General features: G+C 39.5%; 1 protein-coding gene across 3 annotated transcripts in view; it reads left to right on the forward strand.

Annotated features, from left to right (window-relative positions):
* The window catches only part of LOC118423549 (transcription initiation protein SPT3 homolog), a 101,083-nt gene that overhangs the window by 65,958 nt on the left and 13,424 nt on the right, over positions 1–21,701 (forward strand). For all 3 annotated transcript variants that reach the window (XM_035831743.1, XM_035831740.1, XM_035831741.1), the window contains one exon: positions 7,385–7,471. In XM_035831743.1, coding sequence (XP_035687636.1) covers positions 7,385–7,471 — 87 coding nt within the window. The remainder of the gene's footprint in view (positions 1–7,384; positions 7,472–21,701) is intronic.

Raw genomic sequence — 21,701 nt, forward strand, 5'->3', positions numbered from 1 at the left:
CTAGGCCCTGGAAACAAGCTGGCTTCCAGGTTATCTAGTTTCTACCAGACTGACTATACTAGCTATTATATGGAGAATAATTGACAAGGGGAGTTTTGCTACCAGAGGTGTTAGCCGGCCGCAGAGGGGAAACGTTTACATGTACCTAAGCATGGACTGACTCCCTTGTCCAATTTCACAACTTTTTTGCCTAATTCTACGATTCCTGTACCCTCATAGGAATTGCCTGTATTATAGATCCCAAGTCTCTTCCATCCTCTCTGGAGAGGATACCACACTAGAAGGAAGGCCAGGTGGAGGCTACAGGCTAGCTGAAGAGCTGGTGCCTTGAAACAACATGACTGTACAAGTAGAGGAGCGCTACTGTTTACACAAACAGTGTAGCTCACACAGATTTACAGTACAACAGGTGGAGGAAGCTTCCTGGTCTGGTCTGTGATCTGGCCCATTTCACTTGTGGACAGGAAGCTCCCATTTTGTGTTCATTTTCCAATTAATAAAACGGCTGGTTATAATCAAAAGCAGAGGGACAACAAGGTAGAATAGTCCAGGGTGGTCAGTTAGATTTTTGTTCATTTACAGGTAGCAATGGATTTTTGTGATCAGGAATTAAACTTTGAGATTCTTAGCAACTTTTGAAGTTTTATTACCATACACATCTTCAGCTTTTAAAGTCAGATGATTCGCTACCTCCCAGTTGGAAGGAATTAGGGGTAGCTGTAGAAGTGTGTGCAGATGATTAGCAGTTTGTTAAACATAAGCCCTGCAATTAACACTATTCATTACTAGGATCCCTACAGGAAGACACCCTACCTACAACAGTGTAATCACTGTGTAATTCAATCATTGAGGAGGAAAGTGCTTCACTTGGACATGCACAGGAGTCAGTATCGAAGCACAGTAACTGCCAGGCTCTTCAAAATTTCAAGGCTCAATTGTCAAGTCCAGTCAAGCAAGATCATTGTGGTACGAAAATGTAGTACAAAATCTCTTGCATTGAAGATTCATGCAACAATTTTTCTATTCAAAATGGCAAGGTGCATGGTTTCCAATGTCCTTGTGTCAAGTTTTCTCCTTCATTCTTCCAAGGAGGTTAAAAATCTCCTTGATTCCTCCTAACCCTCTCTACTTAAGGTTATTTATGAGTCAAGACTTCCTGTTTAATTTCAATGTAAAAATGTGTACTTTTTATGGGCGCGTTCAATATAGATCTACAGGAAAAATATCGCTGTCATTCTATTCTATTGTATAAAAAAATGCTAGCAACATCTTAGCCTGGATACCATACCCCAACCTCAAATATCTTTCAAGTCTTTTTTTAATGGCAGTCATAAAGCGCAGGTAGTCTTTTGCTGTTAGTGCCCTAAACCCACGGCTGCATAGTGCCAGCCCAGAGTGCGACTGCAGAAAATAAGATGCTAATTTCTTTGGTTACATACAAGCTTCAACTAGTTTAGGCTTGAGATCAGCTGTATAAAAGGGAATTTCTCACCGCTTTAAAGACACCTTCTGACATGCAGTCATTTTCTTTTTGACTCAAAGAAAATTTCTCAACGCCTTTGTGCAGCCGTTGTCTTTCTGGCTCTGCACTCTTTTGGGGCAACACAGTAACATGAATGAGACCTTTTCTACAAGTATCCTGGACTGTCCTTCATTAGAGGGATGATGTACCAGTCAGACTAGATGACATTTGTGACTTCCTGGTTTCCTCTTTACAACATCTGGTGTCTGGAAACCTTCAGAGAATGAGACATGTGATGAGCAGGATGGAGGGGGGTGGGGGGTTCTGCGAGGGTTCCTGGCAAAGTGCACTGGGCAGCCTGCTGTAGAATTTCTTTTGGGGTCTTAGACTTTAGCGCTGATAGCCTGGGTACCATCCTATTTCTACCAGGGCTCCTCACAAGAAATTCATTTTAGGGTAGCGAGCGGAAAGAGCCCCGGTAGAATTTTTTTTAGGATAGCGAGTGTAAGGCATCCTCCTACGCAGAGACATCCAACATATACCAGACAGGCAGTTTGGCTGTTGGATGTCTCTACGTAGGAGGATGGTGTAAGGAGCCCCGGTAGAAATAGAATGGAACCCAGGCTATAGAGTCGAGAGGTTGGGCTGTATTATAGTGTATAGGCCCTGGAAACAATTTGGCATTCAGGCTACTGATTTTGGATTCATACAACAAGGTTTAAAGAGAACAGATCTCACTAATGAAAGGTGGATGCTACCTGAAACATCTGACTAAGTTCTATCCAGTTAATGTTGCTTGAATAACTTTGGTATTGTGACGTATCTACTACAGCAAAAATTGTTTTTTGGGGATCAGGAAAAAAACAGAAGAAAGATGTTGTAATCCTGTAAATCCTTCTTTAATCCAACTTTCAGGGACGTTGAAGAGAAAATTCCAGAGGAAATTAAATGAGGATTAAGATACGCAACTCACAAATTCCAAAACTGTTTTTTTGCGGATTATTTTATGAATTTGGTCCTCCATTGAAGTGAGACATACATGTAATAACATGTTTTCAAATAGATGTAGCTAGTGCAATGCAGCTTCCATTCAACTCACATTTTTTTCAAGAACCTCCGGTCACCCCTACTCTTTACGATTAGTGTGTTGGGTTCTTTACTAGAAAGCTGTAGAGGCAGTGCATTTGACATTTCTAGACCACCTTTACAATAATTGAAGTGGTACAATAGAATCCTTACTTTGAAATAGGTACAAAAAGTATTATTAGGGAGCGGATGTCGTTAATTTATTTTTTCACATTTTCATCTATTTCATCTAATGAAGTTCAGATTTTTGGGAAGGAATGGGTAAAATTTTTGTCTATTCCAACAAGCAATTTTCCATCCCAGGACAGTGGGACGGGTCCTGGAGACAGTCCTCCTTGCCCAGTACAATGTGGTAGGGTTGGCACAAACCACAAACTGTCATCTGTGGCCATTTATGGAGATAAAAAACCCATCTGGTGTGATTTCCTGATCTGGAACTGTCTCACACTTCACACTCATTCATCAAGCCAAGGGACCATCCACAACATACATGTAACTATGTAGTCATTGCTTTTTCAAACTGTACTTTCAATTTAGAAATAACCTCAGAAATATGATTTTTGCTATACTTACAATTACGGTTCAAGAAAAAGTTAGCCTCAGTAGTTGTAAAAGTGATGTGTTTGGTTTGGGTGTCTTTCAATTTGTATCCATAAAATGCATGCATATAAATTGGTCCTCTCCTGATATTTTTCTAAAGCTATCAAGGTAAAATTGTTTGTATTGTAGATTGTGAATAAAATTGTCTGCCGTATTTTCATCACAGTCATTTTTATGTAACGTTATTTCACCAAAGAAGTTATTTGTATATTATCATTTAGTTCATACTAAATTGTTTTGAAATATGGCATCAATGCACTTTACTCTAAATTGAATGTTTCCTCTGCAAATTACAACAAATCAGATATAGTTACTGTATCTACTTTCAAGTAGCAAAGTTGTACATTCTTTCAGCAAGGATGTAGGTGAAGTGAAATACAGCACAACATGACCATAAACATCATTCAAACTGTAACACACACCAAGTACTAAGAGGAAGGTCAAGGTAAAGTACCTTTTCCGGCAACAGCAAAGTGTGACGATTTCTTGGATTTCCTGCCTCAAGCTGGTAAATTCCAGGAAGTCCTGAAGAGTAGCTGGTCTGGACTGGGTGAGGTCAACCTCAGGCCTCAGTTGGTCAGTGTGGCTGGATAGCGGTCAATATGGGGAAAGTCCCTGTTATCACTCTGGAGGCTCACTTAGGGGCTACCAGCCAACCCATCCCATAAAAAACATTTGGACCAAAAATGATGCAAATTTTACTGCCAGTATGGTAGGATGCTCTGCAAGAGTTTTATCCATGCATTTTAGTGGGTGTCATTAATAATAGGGTTTTACCCCATACATACCCTCCACTATTATAGGAAACACTGTGGATTTATGGTAGAAAAGAAAATCAGATTAGCAGAACAGAAGATAGCAGCAGCCAGATAGAGGGACCCCTGAGGTCCCCAATGACAGGTGCCTGATGTGTTCTTGTCAGGCAATATGGGCCCTCCCAAGTGAGGCGACCAATCAGCCAGCTGCATTCCTCTGATGTCATAACTGATAAGAACCACCACTTGTGCTAATGGTTTTGAATGTGTGTCACTTGGGACTGAGAAAATCATATCTGTGGATCACATAAAAGTAGGGTCCCAGTTTGAGTGCAAGGTTGTAAAAAAATGAATGACTGAAAAAACAATGATTTATCATTATGTTATGCACCTGGTATGCCCAGTTGATATTATATCATACAAATATTGTATATTCTGCACAATCAAGATAAAAACAATAGTTTGCAAAAAGAAGTTTTTCCAAATAGATTTCAGTATTATATATGGTAAAAGTCCACACTTTTCTATTGTCTTTTTATTCTTTTAATAGCAGACTAATACACTGAGGCATTATGCTCTGTACTAACTTCAACACCTGTTCAGAATTCTGTGAAATCCCAATATAAGGAACAAAAGAAAGGCAGTTCTCTCTGTTCAGATAGTCTATTTCCAGTAAATCTCAGAGGACTAAAATTGACACTGCCCAGCTTCAGTGTTAAGTGTTGTGAAGACTCAGATTTCCTTGTTGCTGAAAACTTGATGAAAACATCACTTTAAGGTGCTGAAAGATATCATGACCTTTACTTTACTGGTCAGGCAGTTCCCAGGGATAGAACCATATATCACAGGATTTGATGTATCAGAGAGCTGGGAGGTTTGTTTTTACAGAAACACTAGAATCAACACTTAGTCCCTGTTGTCTGGGGTACTTGAGTGTCAGGAAACCTGCCTATTAACCAGGAGGTTTTCTTTGCACTAAAAGTGGCCGTGAAGAGGCTAGAAAGTGTGGGAACCAAGCCCTAAGCAGGTGCCATCTCGAGTAATTAGAACCTTGATATTGGCCATGTTACCTTTTATGGAAAGTGTAATGAAGAATGTACATAAACTTAGGTGTGTTAAGGCCTTGGGAATTTATCTATTTGTGAAAATTATGTAACAACAGTTAAAGTTACATTTAGATTGTTATCATGTGGGTGGTGATCTCAGGGTAAAGTGATTATGTCTGTAACAGATGTGGATGAAGAAGGCTATGGGATTTGATGATAGAGGACTTCATTTCAGTAATAGAAAGGAGAAAGTTGTAGATTTTCTTAGTGTTTTTCTTTACTGACCACAATGTGTCAAACAATGGTACTCACAAGGACATTTTTATGTAGAAGTGGTACTTGTAAGTAACAAGAGAGTTACTGTGTAGTAACAGACTGTTCCCGTCTGTCATATATTACTCATTTGCTATACACGTACCTAGGTGTAATATGTGGAAAGGCCTTAGAGATTTGTCTATTTGTGAACATCATTAAACAGTTAAAGTTACATTTAGATTGTTATCATGTGGATGATGATCTAAAGATCAAGTGATTATATGTTATAACAGATTGTGGGTCAGCATTCGGACATAAGTCTGTACTAAGAATATTTCAACATTTAGTAGATTTAGAGTGCTTGTTGTCATTAAATGTGTATTTTCATGATCTCAACCAAAAATTGTCACCAAAATACAGGAGCAAAGGAGTCAAATTGATGGTTCTTAAATGTATATAGCTTACCTTTGACAGTGTTCCACATGATTAGGTATAAAAGTATATTCCAGTTATTTATGAAAAGATCTACTGACTCTGGTTGAGATTTCCGGTCTATTGTTACAATTTATAATGTAATTTGAATAAAACTGTTAGCTCAACTCAATTTACAAATAAGTTTACATGAAACCATATTTGTACAATTTACACTCCAGAGTCTCTTATGAGTTTATCCTGTTATTTGATTTTATGATATGATGGAGATTATTTTCAGTATCTTCTTGTGTGTTCCATTCTTTGTCTTTGGTTCTCAATGGTATTGTTGAACACAAACAAATTTGTAATCACCCAAAAGACATGGCAATTTCTTTTATTTCAAATGCTGTTTGTCTCTTTTCATAAGCAATCAAACAGTATTAGTCATAATCGGTTCATTATGATTTGTCCCATTTGATAATTTTTCTCCTTACCTCATGTAGGATGTTAGTTTTTGCAAGCCCTTTTCCTGTTTTGGTTAATTTTTACAAATTACAAAGACATCTTGTTCACAAGTCCGGCTTAGGGACCACTCACTATCATTATCCTTTGTTTTCGTTTCCGTCGGCTGTCTTCCTTAACAGTTAGAATTTCTTAATCAGACAAAGAGGCTACAAAGGCCCATTATTCTTTTAATTGCTGTTCATCTCTTTTGCTCATTTGCTTGAATACTCAGTTCTCCTATGTAGAAAGATTAAGTCATTATATCATAGACAGTAAGAGAATTTAACCCTTCCCTTGCCGGGAGGTCTTTGTTTAAGAGGTCTTTTTCAGCCCAATTAGTATGGTTAAACAAAGGGGACTTTTGTGTCGAGATGAGCCGCTGTAGTATTAAAGGGTGACTCACAGCCACCTGATCACACACGGCGAGCTGTATTAGTTTTGTTGTCGGCGGGCTTTGGGGTTATTTGTGCGAACAATTTGTGCCTTATCCGCGTCTCGCGTGGTTTGTTCCGGACAAAGGGAGAGTTATGAATATGAATAGTTGATACATCTTATCGCCCCGACAGGAAACACTAACTAAAAGGGCTTGAGGGTACAACAAGTACTTAAGATACACTTATGTTACCAGCTCTGTCTGTCATAATTAGGGGTGCTTGAACAGAAAGGGAAAGAAAGGCATCGCCAATTTGATACGTTTCTATGGCTTATGTTTCCCAAAAAATATTGTGGACAAATTACAACGTAGCTTTGGATTAAAATATTTGCCATTTGAGGTTAAATAATTTGCAGCTCAGCAAAGTATTAAAAGGGAATTTTAAGATTTAACAGTGATTCCTTGGGAAGATAACAAAATCTCACCATTTGTTAGCCACACCACCTATCACTGCATTGATCGTGTCTGATATACAATGGGTTAATGATAATATGTTAAGTAGCCTCTACCAAATCCAATATGTCCAGTAAAATAGTAGAAATTGGCCACATTTTGCCGTCAAACTCCTCACTCTCTCTCACTCATGGCAGGGTAAAAATAAAAGATAAAACTCCACTGGTGTTTTATCCATCTATTTGACCAATTTCTACCATTTTACAGCGACATGTGGAGCCTGGAAGAGGCTATTTTGAGCCTTAAGATTGAATTTTCCATTTTTTTCTGCTATACCTTTTGCCAAAAGACTGAGGAAAACTTCATAAGAAGAAGATATTACATTTGGGTGGTTGAGAGTAAACTAAATAGATGTTGTTTTTTTCCTATTTTACAGCTACACCAGGCAGCAGAAGTGACCATCCAGAGAGGGGCCAGGTTTATAGGGGTGGAGGACATCATCTTCATCATGAGGAGGGACAAGGTGAGATCACCTGTGTTACCATAGTGATACCACACCCACTTTTAAAAGGTCAACTGCACCTTTTTGGGTCTTGTTGCAAAAGTGCGAAAAGTACAAATTTGGCCAATATTTTCACACATTCCTCATAGGTGTACTCTACTTTACTAACCATCACGACATATTTTCACCATTTTGCAATCATCAAAAAGTGATAAAAATAAAGTGAATTAAAGATGTCTCATACAACCCTTGTACAACTCTAAGGCAACCTGAAGCAGAATCGTCTCTTGGGTTTACTGCAACCTACAGAAAATTACATGCACTGGAAGGCACAAAGGAACATACACTAGAAATAGAAAACCTTAAAAATCTGCCAACGCAATCAACAATAGTTAATGACAACAAGTCACACAAAGTAAACAGAAAAAAACTTACGTTCAATCTGGCAGAAATGTCATCTTCATCTTAGCAATCAATCCAATTTTTTAAGTCCCAGAAACGCCGTAAAATATTCCGACACTTGCTTGAAATCCCAGTAGGTTGTGACTATGTGAACGAGTCACCTTTACCCTACTTGCTGTATACAGCATTTAAGAAGAGAAAAAAAGGAAAGAAAACAGCTTTTTGTCACTTTAACAGAAGAACAGTTATCAATGTGTCAGTCAGTGACTAGCATGGAGTGGTACTGAAGTGAATCTTGTGGGGCTTCTTCCCTTTATTCAAGGTACCAGGTTTTGCCTTTCCTTTCCTAACTGCCATAAATGGTTCGGCTGCCCTTGCCATAGTGCTTTCTGCAGGTCGTTGACGTCAGCAGCTACCTGGTAGCTACTATTTTTAGCACCAGCCAAGAATCGTTTACGTGGTTAGGCCTACGCGGTCTTCGACCAGCCTACTACGCACAGCCAACAGCATAGACAGAAATACGGGGGCGTTATGAATAGAGCCAACTTGTAGCCACGGTAACTCCTCAACAAGGGTTATCTAATTTGTGATGTGAGTGGGCTGTGGTTGGGATTCTTGGTAAACGCTTTCAGGTCAAAATATAAGTTATATAAGTGGTCTTACTGAAGAAGGAATCTCAGAATCGTGAAATGGTGTACAAAAGCCAACCTTTTAATGATATCTTGGAATCATCCTAATTCATCTGTATTGTCTTAATTACAACTCCATATTTGGCATTATCTTTTAATTCCAAATTTGCAATATATAAACCATAGGATGTTCAGTAAATAGAGCCTTCGAATGGTCAATTGCATAGGCGAGCAGACACAAGATTGACAGGTCAGGGGTTTAATCCCTTGCCTGACATTGCATCCTTAGGAATGGCACTTCTAGGTCTTTCCTCACTCCACCCAGGTGTGGAAATGGGTACCTGACTTTGGCTCGGGAGGTACATGTAAAAGGCAGTGGAAGAAGAGGGTTGGACTCTGCCTTCCAATACCATGCCTTAGACAGTGGCTTGACAACCAAAGCCACTACAGCCTCAAAAAGGCTACGGGACCTTTAGTTCAAGTTGTAAAATCTTCAATCTATTGTCTGCTTCACATTTAGATCTGAAAGGCTCAATGTAACTGTATTTTGTCCAATCCTAATAATATTTTGCCATTTCATCCCTATAGATTATTCCAGAAGTGGCCCACAGTGAAAACAACACAGCTAACCACCTGTTTCAGTATGCTATAGGGCAGAAGGTCCAAACATGGAAGTACAGTGTTTTGAATTCATGGTGGTTATATGACCATTGTCACGGCGTGCGTCACTCACAGTCGCACGTTTTGCCGCCAGCTAATGTCGTCAGTGCCACCTACCAGTCAAATGTCAGCATTTCGAACCTGAAAGCTTAGACCATAATTTGATAACTACACATGCCATATAAGGTATGAAGCCTCAGGTGCCAAAGACTTGTATAAGTGCAAATGTAAAGTAGGAAAGCCGCCAGAAGAGCACAAGCCTCGCATAAGGCAGCATGATTTTCTACATAGATCTACATTGCTTGTATTGTAAGTATGCAGTTGAATACTAGGAAATCAAGTTTTGAACAAAATCCTCTCCAAAGAACTTGGAAATCGAATTTTTAACGAAAACCATTACAAAAAAGATTCCCTGACAAATTTCCTGATACTCTTCTTTTTAGCTATGCCTTGAAAGCCTTTACACACAAAAACTATGAACTTGAGATACCCTGTTGTAAAATAAGAAAACATTATTGCAGAAAGTGTAACCTTCTTCCAAAGTTTTGCATACAGAGGTGTATCCAGTCTTTACGTTCTTCTAGCTGATTAACCCTGTAACAAATGCAAATTCGCTTGCAAAAGGCTACTGCAGCAAGAAACAGATTAAAAAACCTTCGTAAAAAGTACTTCTGGCATTCTGCCTCTGCTTTCCCGGAACTTTTGCGGAACCGGCGGTGTAAATAACGTCAGTTCGTGATGACTTAATCTTCTACTTTGCCACTTTAACTACTGGCTAGGCTGGAAGGCTTTATTTACAGGCCAATAGAACAGTAGTAAATATCCTCAACAAAGCAAGGTATTGATACATCTTTGCAGCCAAAATAGCCTTTCATCCCAGCATTTTAGTGTGAAACATGTCAGCTCGGGGACCAATTAAAGCTGATTTATCCAGATTTGGGGTGAAAACCGATATTTAAGTCCCATAAAATGGAGAAGTGCACATCGAAGGATAAATACTTATTTGTATGCATGAATCAGGGGTGCAAATCTGACCATGGCGAGGTGATACGTAGGTGGGGCAGTAACAGCCAGTGTCGCTTACCTCCAACCTTACAACCTCTACTAAGGCAAGGTCTTGACTTTGTTTAACAGTTATAGGTTCGTTGCAAGGATATACAAATACTTAGTAGCTTTCTAGGTTACAAATTTTCCCGATTCTCCCTTTTCGGGGGCAGTCAATTCCAGAAAAACAAGAAATCAGATTTTGGGGGAAAATTTTGAATCTGGAGGATTAAACCCTCATGTCAATGTTATTATTAGCCCTTTGCGTTTAAAAATTGTCCTTTTTTTCCTTTAAGCAGTTGCTGAAGAAACACCTATCACTTGTGATACACTTCTTATTTATTTGCAGAAAGTGATCTTTATGACCAAACTTTTAAGTGCATCCCATTGATTTAGCTATAACTGTTGGCCCGTGCTTAATATGTATAGGGGGTTGAATACATTGTCACGGTAGTGGTGTTCGGTTCACAACTTCGTAACTTCATTTTAGAACTTCTCTATTCTGTAGGCTTTCGAGAAGTTTGATTTTAGTTGTCTTCATTTTCTTACCATATCTTGTCATAGAATGATATCAAATTGAATTTTTATGACCTTATTTCATTGATTCTATGTTGTTTTTGCAATTGTCTTTGGATTTTTTTCTCACCGAGATTACTTTGGATAACAACAGCGACACAGCCATTAAATGCACCAATTGTATGCGGAAACCGAGGGATAATTCTAGGCTCCGCACCCTGCCCAATGACATGTATAATATAGCATTTAAGAACCATTTACACTGTAGCTGTTGAGGAGGCCCATTAGCCGAGTCCTGATGACAAATATATTGGCAAAGTGTAGGGAAAGGGGATACTTTCAAGGGGGCTATTTCTGCGGCCGCTCGTAAATTTTGTGGTGAATTCCCATCCTCGCGCCCACTTATTTTCTCAGATTGCCCCCCATTTGGGCAAATCCGAGGCGTAAATCAGGTGTTTTTGCACCTATTAGCTGGAAACAAAGTGAAAGTCAGCGGGAGATTGACATGAAGAATGCGAGAGTTGACATTGATGGCCGGGAACGTGCTGCAACTGTCAGGAAATATGATGAAGTGATGTAAAAATTGGTGCGTTACCAGACACCTTCGCAAATGATACCACGGGTGGGAGGTATCATTTAGGTGGCAAGATGGATAGGGTGGAAAGGAGAAAGGGTCTTTAGTTTGTTTAGAACTCAAAGAGAGTTGTCGTTGGTTTCAACAAATAAATGGCATTAATTGCAACAATCATTGAGTGTCATATAACTTCAGTTGCCTAAACTGAGAACTGATAAACTTTCTTTTTATGATCCAAAACTTTGTTTTTAAACAATGTTGACAAAAGCAAGTATAGGTTGTTGAAGGCATACATGTTTTAGGTTCCCCTTCCCCTATTTCATTCAAAAAAGGTGAAAAGCAGTGTCTGAGATACCCTAACCATAGTGCACTATCAAGCTGGGCACCATCTTAGTTTAAGGTTTCCTCGGCTCCCTTTCTACCTGCTAACCAAAGTTTTAATCAGAGCTGTCTCCAGGACCCATTTTAATCTAAGCCACATCACATTTATATGAGTGAAATTCTAGGTACATTGACATGAAACCAGTACTGCATGCCGTTATAAGAGGCATTGAAGGGAGCTAAGCCATTGTGTGGTTAATTCTGAGGCTTTGCCCTAACTTCTGCTTCCTGTCATCTCTACTCTTCGTTTTCTGTCGTGATCAGAATTGACGTTCATTAGCCAACGCTGACCCCGAAACCTTTCCGTGGGAACATCTGATCAGCCATTAGGCTGATACTCTATCCGCCCGGCGGACACCTAACATCCTCCCATCAATCACGCACATTTCACCTCACAAAAGGCAGAATCAAATCCCTCCGAAACTTGGGAATTGACATATGACATGTAGATCACATTTGATGCATCTTTCGCCATATTGTTTCCCACATTGACAGAGAAAAATTGACATTGCTTGTCACATCTTCTTTGGAAAGTCTACGACCCCTCGAAACTTGGGAATTGAATTTTGACATGGGGATGTATTTTTTGCTGAACCATTCCCGACGATGACGTAGAAAGATTGATGTGATTTTAGAAAGAAATGTCAGATCCCGTTTTCAAAGTCTACTATCTTGTTTAAACATTGAACAATTGTAAAATGCTGCAATGTATCATTGGTGGCATTATTTTTCAAAAGACAAAACAAGTTGATCCCTCTAGAAGAATGACGATTGTCACTTGTTTGGTAATCAAAAAATGACTTAGAAGATTCCTTTGGTCCGGAAGCAAAATTGGCCACCGATGGGGTTAAGCACACACAGCTCAACAAAAGTAATGTTGGTGTTCCAGGAAAGACTTAGATCCCTCCTGTTCTGCCATTATTTTCCTTGGTCCTTGTGGGCCACCAATGTAACATTAAAGCCATAAATGATGCTTTAGTCATCACCCTATCTCTATCTCCCAGAATCACTGATGGTATCGCTGATGGAAACGGCCGCTATACCAGAAGCGTTTACACTTGGTCCAAATGTATAAGCCAGATTAAGACAAGACACTTTCTGTTCTAATCCGGAGGTGTTGAATGTTTGGTTGATCCCATCTAAATGTCGAGGTTTAACACCTGCACGACTTGGGCACGATTGACGAGGGGGAAGATGGGGAAGGGCGAGGCCAACTTATCAATCTTGGCCGGGTGATTTGTGGACAGACAGAGGAGGGTGCTCTCAAGTTTCCAGTTTATAGGGTTCATCTGTGTCTGATGGTGCATTAGATGCAGGGAGGGTAGTTAGAGTGAGTCGTAACTGTCACCGCCGACACTGACGGATGATACGCGCATGATTTGTGGTTTCCCGGGATGTGAAAATGATCTTTTTCTCTCCCCCGTTCCACCGCAGGCATGAATATTTTACCGCGCTGCCATCCGGCCGTAATGAGCGCAACTCACGGAGCCCGCTGCGAAATCTGTGCCGGTTGCGGTAAAGACGTCGTCGCCTTCCCAACTGATTTATTAAGGGCTGACGAAGAGATAGTGCACTAATTTCTCCTCGCAGTCTTTACTTTAAGTGAGGCCATTTTGGAGAGGGATTAACATGCACAAAGGATGGCACCGAGTCATTGTCTTCTCCCAACCCAAAATTGATTTTGTGGTTAGTGTGGGTGAGAGCACTCGTGCCAGGCTCTTCACTTAAGCTGGACAAAAATGTTGCTTGAAGCTTTTAAAGCTGTTATAATATATTTAAGAGGCCTACTTTTTAAAAGGCAGGGCATCAGTCAATCGTAGAGATAGTGGAAGACGGGGTAAACTATTACCACATTTCAACCATTTAGGTTATGTAAGTAGCAAGATATTCTGTTTCAATGTTTTCCACATGACCATAGCTTTTTTTGAAACCTTAGGGTATGTGTTTGTGATGTTGGTAGGTTATGTCATGTTAACGTGTTGCAAACTATTTCATCATTTTTGTCAATGATGCTAAACTCCCTTGACAACACCTGTCACTAGAGTCGTTTAAGGTGTGAAGTTTATTAATGTGTGACTAGCGTGCCTGCACCACGGAGGTGCCTGTTTCCCACCAGGTGTTAAGCAAACAATTCAGCCTAACCAGAGTTAAACAAGGACTTTACAAATCACAAGAACAATGAAAAAGTCAACAGCTTTCAATGTCATAAAACTACTAGGAATCTAATCAGAACTGTCTCCAGGACCTGTCCCTCTGTCCATCCCAGGACGGAAAATTTCCCATTGGGACAGACAAAAAATTTAAATTGACAAAATGGCAGATTTAACAGCAAATATTAACAACATGAGCTCACAAACAATGAGTGAGACAGAAACAAATTCAAAGCCCTGTTCTTGATTTAACTTTAAGGATTAATCTTTGCTTTCCTTTTTCTCAATGATTTTCATCAATGCATGCCTGCTCTTTTTGATGGTTTTTGCCACAAATCCAAGTGACCACTTAAAGTGAAAGTTTTTCTCTCCCACGTGTCCTTCCCTCTAATATAATAACTCATTCAGAGATGCATAAATCATCGTGACATGAACCAGACCTTCCTGAGGTAACCTCAGACACAAGAATGTAATGGCTCCACTTTGTAAACAATCTGTGCCAGTGTGGCGCCGTCATTGTCTACGGAGGGTCTAAAATAGACAGGGCAATGACCTTGGTCTATTGTTCTCTGACCAGAAAAATGAATCTTCCATTCTTCACTTGATTCGACCACATCATGCAACATGTCAATTAAGGGGCAAGTGGCTCGCCTTGGCCGCAGACTGTTAAAAAATTCAGGAGGGCTGAGGCTAAGGATGCCAACAGTTCCAGTCTGTTCCTTGTTAAGAGGTTTCTAGACTCTCTGTTGTAGTGTTTTGCTGTATGGTTGAGCTGTTTCAGAAAATTCATTAAAGAATGGTAAAGAGAGACAATGGTTGACAAAATTAGGGTTTGTGTCCTTTTTGAAAGACACAAATATGGGTAGATTTACTTTTGAAGTTGCATTTCCCCATTTTATTTTTTTTTGTCATGCTGGTTAGATCTTTGCTTTTGAAGAAAATAAAGATATATAAATTTCATACTTTATATTTACCATTAGTATGTCAAGAACCAATACAGCAAAGATATGGCTTTCCTATGAGATATCGTTTGTTGTGATTTTACTTCACACCACATAGCAATTTCTTGTAATTATATGATGATTTTAGGCTTCTTGAATGTTTCAGAAGCTTCATAGATTGCTAAGAGAAATGGCATCCGAGTGCATGCCAAAACGTAAAAGAAAAAGTGGCCATGAACCTCAATGCATGCGCCTCTATGTACACATTAGAAAGTTATGCCCATGTAAGTAATACTTTAACTGCTTTTCTCCATTGTTAAAAAGACAGTGAAAATCATGGGCAATTTTCTGGCAGATTTGAGGCATTTGCTGCCCCATCCATCACAGCTGTTCAGGTGTCGCCATTAGGCGCGACGCGAGCAGGGACACCGCTGTCCCTCAGGTACAGCTGATGAATAATTAACATCTGGAGGAGAGGTGACACAGAGGAATGGCCCATCTGCCTTTCAACCAACCAACAGTCAATGTGTCAATGCTACCAGATTTGTACCCATACAATAGTATTGTAGAAGGTTGGAATGTTGATTCCAAGCTAAGTGTACTATGACCTACTTTTAGTGGTGCCTCATCATTAGTCACACAAACAATACTTTCTATCTGACTTAATGACACGTATTGGTAAAAATGCTTGTGGTATACTTGGTCATTTTAATAACAATATGGATAGTATATTCAGGAACAACCACTGATAACTGTTCAGAGAATGAAAAGAGGGATCGTAAATCAAAAAAAAGAGAAAAATCATGGGTGAAGGAAAATATGAGCAAACAAAGCAGACTTAAGGGTTAACTAAGAACAAGACGATTTTTCAGTTGCCGTAAAAATCAAGTTTGCCAATGTTATATGTTAAGAATGCCAGATTTATTTTTATGTCTGGGTATTTACAAGTGAAAAAGCATCAGCCAAAGTGTTGCTGTCCTCGGTGCTGAATCTGCTGCTGTGGCACTTTCCGCTGACTTTACTCCAGTATTCACCACTTATACTGGAATTTCTCATCTGACTGGTTACCAAAACTGAAGTAGATACGCTGTAAAGATGTGAGCTAGTAACACAGTCAAAGAGGACTGCAGTGTCCATGTCCTTTCAAAGCATTTGCTTCCAGCGGTTGTTCTTCAATGGGTCAGTCTATAGCCACAGTAAAACCTGATCTTGCACTTCAGACAAGTGTTCCAACTCCTGAATAGGCCAGGCAGTGGCCTGCGATAAAACAGATGAAAAGACAGACGTCAGCTGTTAAGAGGTCCATCTTTGTTTCAGTCCCAGTAGACCTGATGCACACAGTTTTTATCACGTACTTGCCCGGGAAATCATCCGTGTTTTAGAACGCAGTTCGTTAACAAAAAGGGGGCAGACTCTTAGAAATTTGAATTTTACATTTCTTTCTGTCCGTTTTTATCACAGCCCAACCATAAACGTGGGGAGTCTTTTCAGATCAGGGCTGCATTGAGGAGAATTATAGTAACATCCATAGTAACAAACTACTATTTCAAAGGCAGGGCTAGCGCGTGGACTTGCATTGTGTGACTCTGTTCCATGATTTTACTAGTTGTTCACTCGTAAAGTGCTCCTTTTTCCCCTGACTGTATTGTCTGCCAGGCCTCGGGAGGGATGCCGTAAAAAAGGCTACTCAGAAGTTTGTACCTTTGTGGCCTCCCTCAATTATTAAAATTATATGCACCTTGAAAATGTCAGCTTTTGTCTGTTAAGTGTGGTATTACTGAATCTACCTTTTAACAATGTGGGGAAGTGAGCAAAAATAATGACATTTATAGAAAACAATGTTGTGGTGTTTAAAACATTGACTTGTAATAGTTTGTTTGTAGTCTTGATTGGAAATGACTACTTTGAAAAGAAGTGTGCTGACATGTTTGTAAACTTTGAAAGATGAATGAAATTGCTTTTGTCAGCTTCCCAAAGGATGGTAATTACATACTTGACTTACCTGTTCACATCTGGTCAAGTGTGATGATGAAACCTGACATAGGTGCTAAAATATCATCACCTGTCTGAAAGATTTATCACCTGGTCTAGATGATAAACATTACCTGAAAGGTATTTGGAAATTCGTTGAAACTAAAATAATCATAAAAAATATCTAAACATTCTTTAATTGAAATGAAATGAAAGGATATGAAATAAACAGGAAAAGTCTTGATTTTAATTTGTTCTTTCACTGCAGGAATGTGAATAGGAAGCTTGTGTTTTGTAAGTTGTATACAAATCTGTTTTTCTGAGAATAGGGTATGAATGTGAAAACTCGAGTGCTAAAAACTACCCCTTTTGGTAGTGGAAACAACATCGGAGTGATGATAAGTTTACAAAGAATACTATGGAAAGTGCACTTTAACTGCTCTGGCTTGTTCTTTTCAAATGCAAGGATTGCACCCAGTTTTGTAACTTCAAATCAAGGAAGATCATACACAGTAGTGCGGATCTTCGTGTACATGTGCGGATCTGAAGTTAACAAAACAGGTGGTTCTTAAAGACTTCTCCCTAGGAGTTATTGAAAACAGCCGCTGCCCTTCGCCTAATCCCCCGGGACCTGCACTGTCCTGTCTCCAAATGATTTTATCACTCAGCACCTTCATACAAAATTCATGTGCGCGTGTGGTAATGGTGGTAGAGTTAGCATGATTTGTGGTCGCTCGGCCAGAGGCAAACGCAATGGCCCCCATTTGTTTCCATCAAAGCCAGCTGCCAGAATAAACGACCCAGCCCAAAGATCAAACACCTCACTCAGAATTAATGTGGAAATGAAATCGGATGCCTCCGAATTCGGGGTGCGAGGCGATAAATTTGGACCATTACCCCGGCTTCTCTCCCCTAATTGTCTGTGACTGATATGGTAAGGTGGGGGGGGGGGAGGTGTGCATCATGACCGATCGGTTGGGTCGCTTTTCGTCCTGTAAGTTCTGGTTTCGCAAAATCCCCCGCAAAGTACAAGCAACTTTTTTTACTAACCACAAGATTGTAGCTTTCAGATGTATTCCCCAACAAACATGAACAGTACAACAGATTCTGGTAAGCACGCTATTTTGCTCCTTGATTTTTGTCTTATCTCAAATCAAAGGAAAGAGGTTAGGAAACCAACAGAGTATTGGGACACTGAAAGAACTGCTTATCAGTTGAAAGATTTATGATAAAAGTGAGTTACAGTAGGTGGAAATGATTGATGGATGCCTCAAGAAGTAATTCCATTCCAAAATCTTCTACAAGCAAAAAGAGACCCTTTTTAAAGCTCTTTTTATCCTCTATAAAATGTGGGCTTTGAAATTCTTTTTTTCTGCCACTTGGCCAAAAGCGCCTTCTTTTTTTAAAGCTTTTTCCCTTGCAAAAAATATGCAACTGTGCTTTTGCTGTATTTTACTCTTAGCCTGGCATCAGAAAATTTCTACAGATTGAACTGCCATTCAGTCAGGCATCCATTCCACTAGACGGCCATCACTGAGTAACTGTTTAGCATCCAAAACTGGATGATTTTGTGTAATCCTCGCTTTTATTAAAAATTTGAAAAATAATGCACAATGTAAAAGTACGATTTGAAGACAGACAACGAAACACAAAAAAACATATTAAAATCTTTGAAATTTTGGGTCGCTAAGCAGTTGGAAAGGGTGTGTTATGGACATGCCAACAAATGATGGGATATTTTGAGTGATCCGGTGCAGGCCAGCTACAGGGCAGCCCCGTCTAATTGCCACTGACAAATCGCAGGTGGCGGGAAAGAGATGAATGAGCTTGGGCGCTACGGGACGGGCAGATTTGCCTCATCCTCCAGTCTGCATTCTGTCGAAGGCTTCTGGAATAGCTGAGACAGACCAGGCACAAATCGATGAGAGAAAGCTCTTTTTCTTTAGATGGTTGCATTAGAACCAAAGGCAACAAACACAAAGGATGACATAACGCTATACTGTAAATGCAGAAATGTTCACGGTCATTTTATGTCCACGGTTTTCACTTCACTACGAACTTAAAACCGCCGCAAACATTTTTCCATTATAATATGAGACTGCTGTTAATGGCGCTACTGCGAACTTAGAACCACCGCAAAAACTCCATTTTCCTGCTACCATGCAAGTAAATCGCCGCAAACCTAAATGCATTTACAGTAGTTGCAGTACAAACATCTACCTGTTTGAAATAGTAGGTAGCTAAGAGATAGACTACTAACGTAGCATTTTGCCTTTCTTGCATATTTCTTGTGGTCCAGACAGTAAATGCTGTCTGTAGCAATTTTTAAAGCTTAACTCCTGTCAAACAATTCAAGTTGGTGACAAGCCAGCAAACTGCCTTCCGATACAATTGAACACCAGAGGACTAGTGTGCGAGCGGCAGGAAGAGTCTCCATATTGATTATCGGAAGCCGTGTTGACCACGATGACCACAGAAGTGGTGGGATAATCCTGGGAGTGCCCGATCTGGCCACACCAGATCACACAGGAGGGCAGTGACTGGCGATGTCTGTTACAGATCAATATTCACTAGAGGGGATTCTAGCATTGTTGCTAGGCTGTAACTGTTACCGGATTAATAAATTGAAAAAAACATGGTTACGGTTCTGAAATGTCCATAATGCAGTATTTCACGTAGTGCATAGATCATGTCCACAGCAAACGTCACTAGATACGTGGCAACACTTTGGCAAGCATGAGAACTGTATCAACAAATGTCGCCATTTTTTTTTTATTGCGCCGCGTACTGTCTGTAGATAATGACTCCATGGTTCACGTATGCTTACGAAATGCTGTATTCCATGTTTGAAGATTGGGTTTCTATATTCAATCGTGCCTAATAATGTTAGTATTCGTGTATATTTTCAGTAACAAGTGCTTCGTAACATCGTGATACTATACACTGTACAATAGGTAAAGCTAAGACAGGGAGGGGGGACAAATTTTACTTTTCTTTTAAGTTTGTATTGAAGCGGTAACTGCAAAAAATATGAACAGTAAATCACAGAAAATTTCACAATTGACAGCATATGTTTGTATATTCTAATGAAATAAGTTACACTTGTTGCATTTGACAGTAATGCAGTCATAGTATGATGAAAATTGAACTTGAAAGTCTGTCTTGAAGGATGGCTGTGTACAAATGTATTTATAAATTATAGATGTTTTTTTCTACTTGTCCAGAAGCCTTGCAAAATATTAGATCTTCTGTATTAGTTCTTCTTTGCCAAGTACATTTTTGGTACAAGTCATGATGCAGCAATACCAGAAGTTTCCAGATTGACTTTCTGTCAACGTTGTCAATTTTTACTGGTACACAGTTTAGCTCAGCAGATATTTCCCAGTCGTTAGGTGTCTATTGCAGGTAACTGATTAGACAAAAGTATCGGCCTTGTCTCTACTGTCATATTTCATACCATGTCCTCACTATCTACTAGTAATTGGTCACTCTTGCCATTCAAATTGTGATACGGTGCTTGTAACATAAACATTTAGGATTTCAACTATCAGTCCTCGAAATACCAATTAACCGCAACCACACTTTGCTTGGTGCAACTTGATTTTAACCCCAGGATAAAACGTAGTAGATACATGAAACTGGAGGAAAAGACAATGGGTAAGTAGCTGATTTGAAGAAAGTGATAATTTGGAAATGGGGCAACTAGAAATGTTGATGCTGCAACCTGGCTTTTGACTCAGGTTGCCACCTGCATGAGCAACCTTGCTGAAAAAGCTTTTTTTTTTGGAGAACTGACTATGAAACACCATCTCCAAATTATACTAACCAGGCAACAGAAATTGTGGTAGACCAAGGAAATTTTGGAAGTAGACATCAGCGTGTGCATCCTCGGCGTGTGAACCTGCTGGAAAGAGCTGCTTGAAAGAGCGCTATGAAGACTAGCTGATTACTGCCCAACTGTATCAGGGACCCACGTAGCAGTGTAATCAAATACTGGATACTACTACTAAATACTGTATGCCAGTATTTCTAAAAAGTGGTCTTTCCAAAGCAAAAAAAAAGGAGAAAGTTGACTCTTTCCTTTGGGAAAACTCTTTTCCCAAAGGACCTGTCTGCCATTTGAGTGTAGTATGTTTAAAGTCCCCATCGCAACTTAAAATACACCCCTCATGCCATACCGGTAAGCATATAAAGAAAAGGAATCTTTCCATTACTCTTAAATAGGTAAAGAAACTTTATCATTTATAATAAGTTTCAATTTCTAAACCATGCATTTTTCACAAAATTTGGAATTAACAAGCTGTCTTGAACAGTATGGCATCCCTTGTTTCATGATAACAATTTACATAGTTGGGCAGTTCTAAGGGTTATATTGTCATGACAAATCTTCACGCAAAATGGTTGATCAAAGAATGCTGCTCCTTTGTATCAACTTTGCAGTTTTCTACAATTCATCTTGAAAGTCCTTCAGTACCTTTGATATGGATATAAAGAAGTGTCGTGACTTAATTGATACATGGTGTAAACCAGTCAATCTGTATACATCCTATCATCACAGACGTGGTTAGGTGATGGGAATAGGGATCAAAGACTCTGAAACATGACTGCCTTTTTCATATTACATTGTAATAGCAAAGATAATTTTCTTTTCTCAGGAAACAAAAACAGCGGGCAATGTCCTCACCCATGTTTCCTTTCCATATCATAAGTTGTTAACCCCCTTGCTGTTTTCCCGTGCTTCTTTACATTTTCCCTTGCTTCTTTTCTGTATAAGAAACAGCCCTCAGATATTGTCACCGGTCCCCTAAAACAGTTCCAAACACCTTACTTTGTTTCGTTTTTGATGTGGACTAATTAGGCAGTCAACTTTTTTGTATAGAAAAGACAAAAATCAAAGAAGCAACTCAGGCCACTATGATTACATTAGTATACTCCACTTCATCCACAATGGTCCCTCGAAAAACACAGAAAAGTTCAGAGAAG

This window comes from Branchiostoma floridae, chromosome 9, assembly GCF_000003815.2.
Source record: "Branchiostoma floridae strain S238N-H82 chromosome 9, Bfl_VNyyK, whole genome shotgun sequence".
NCBI lineage: Eukaryota > Metazoa > Chordata > Leptocardii > Amphioxiformes > Branchiostomatidae > Branchiostoma > Branchiostoma floridae.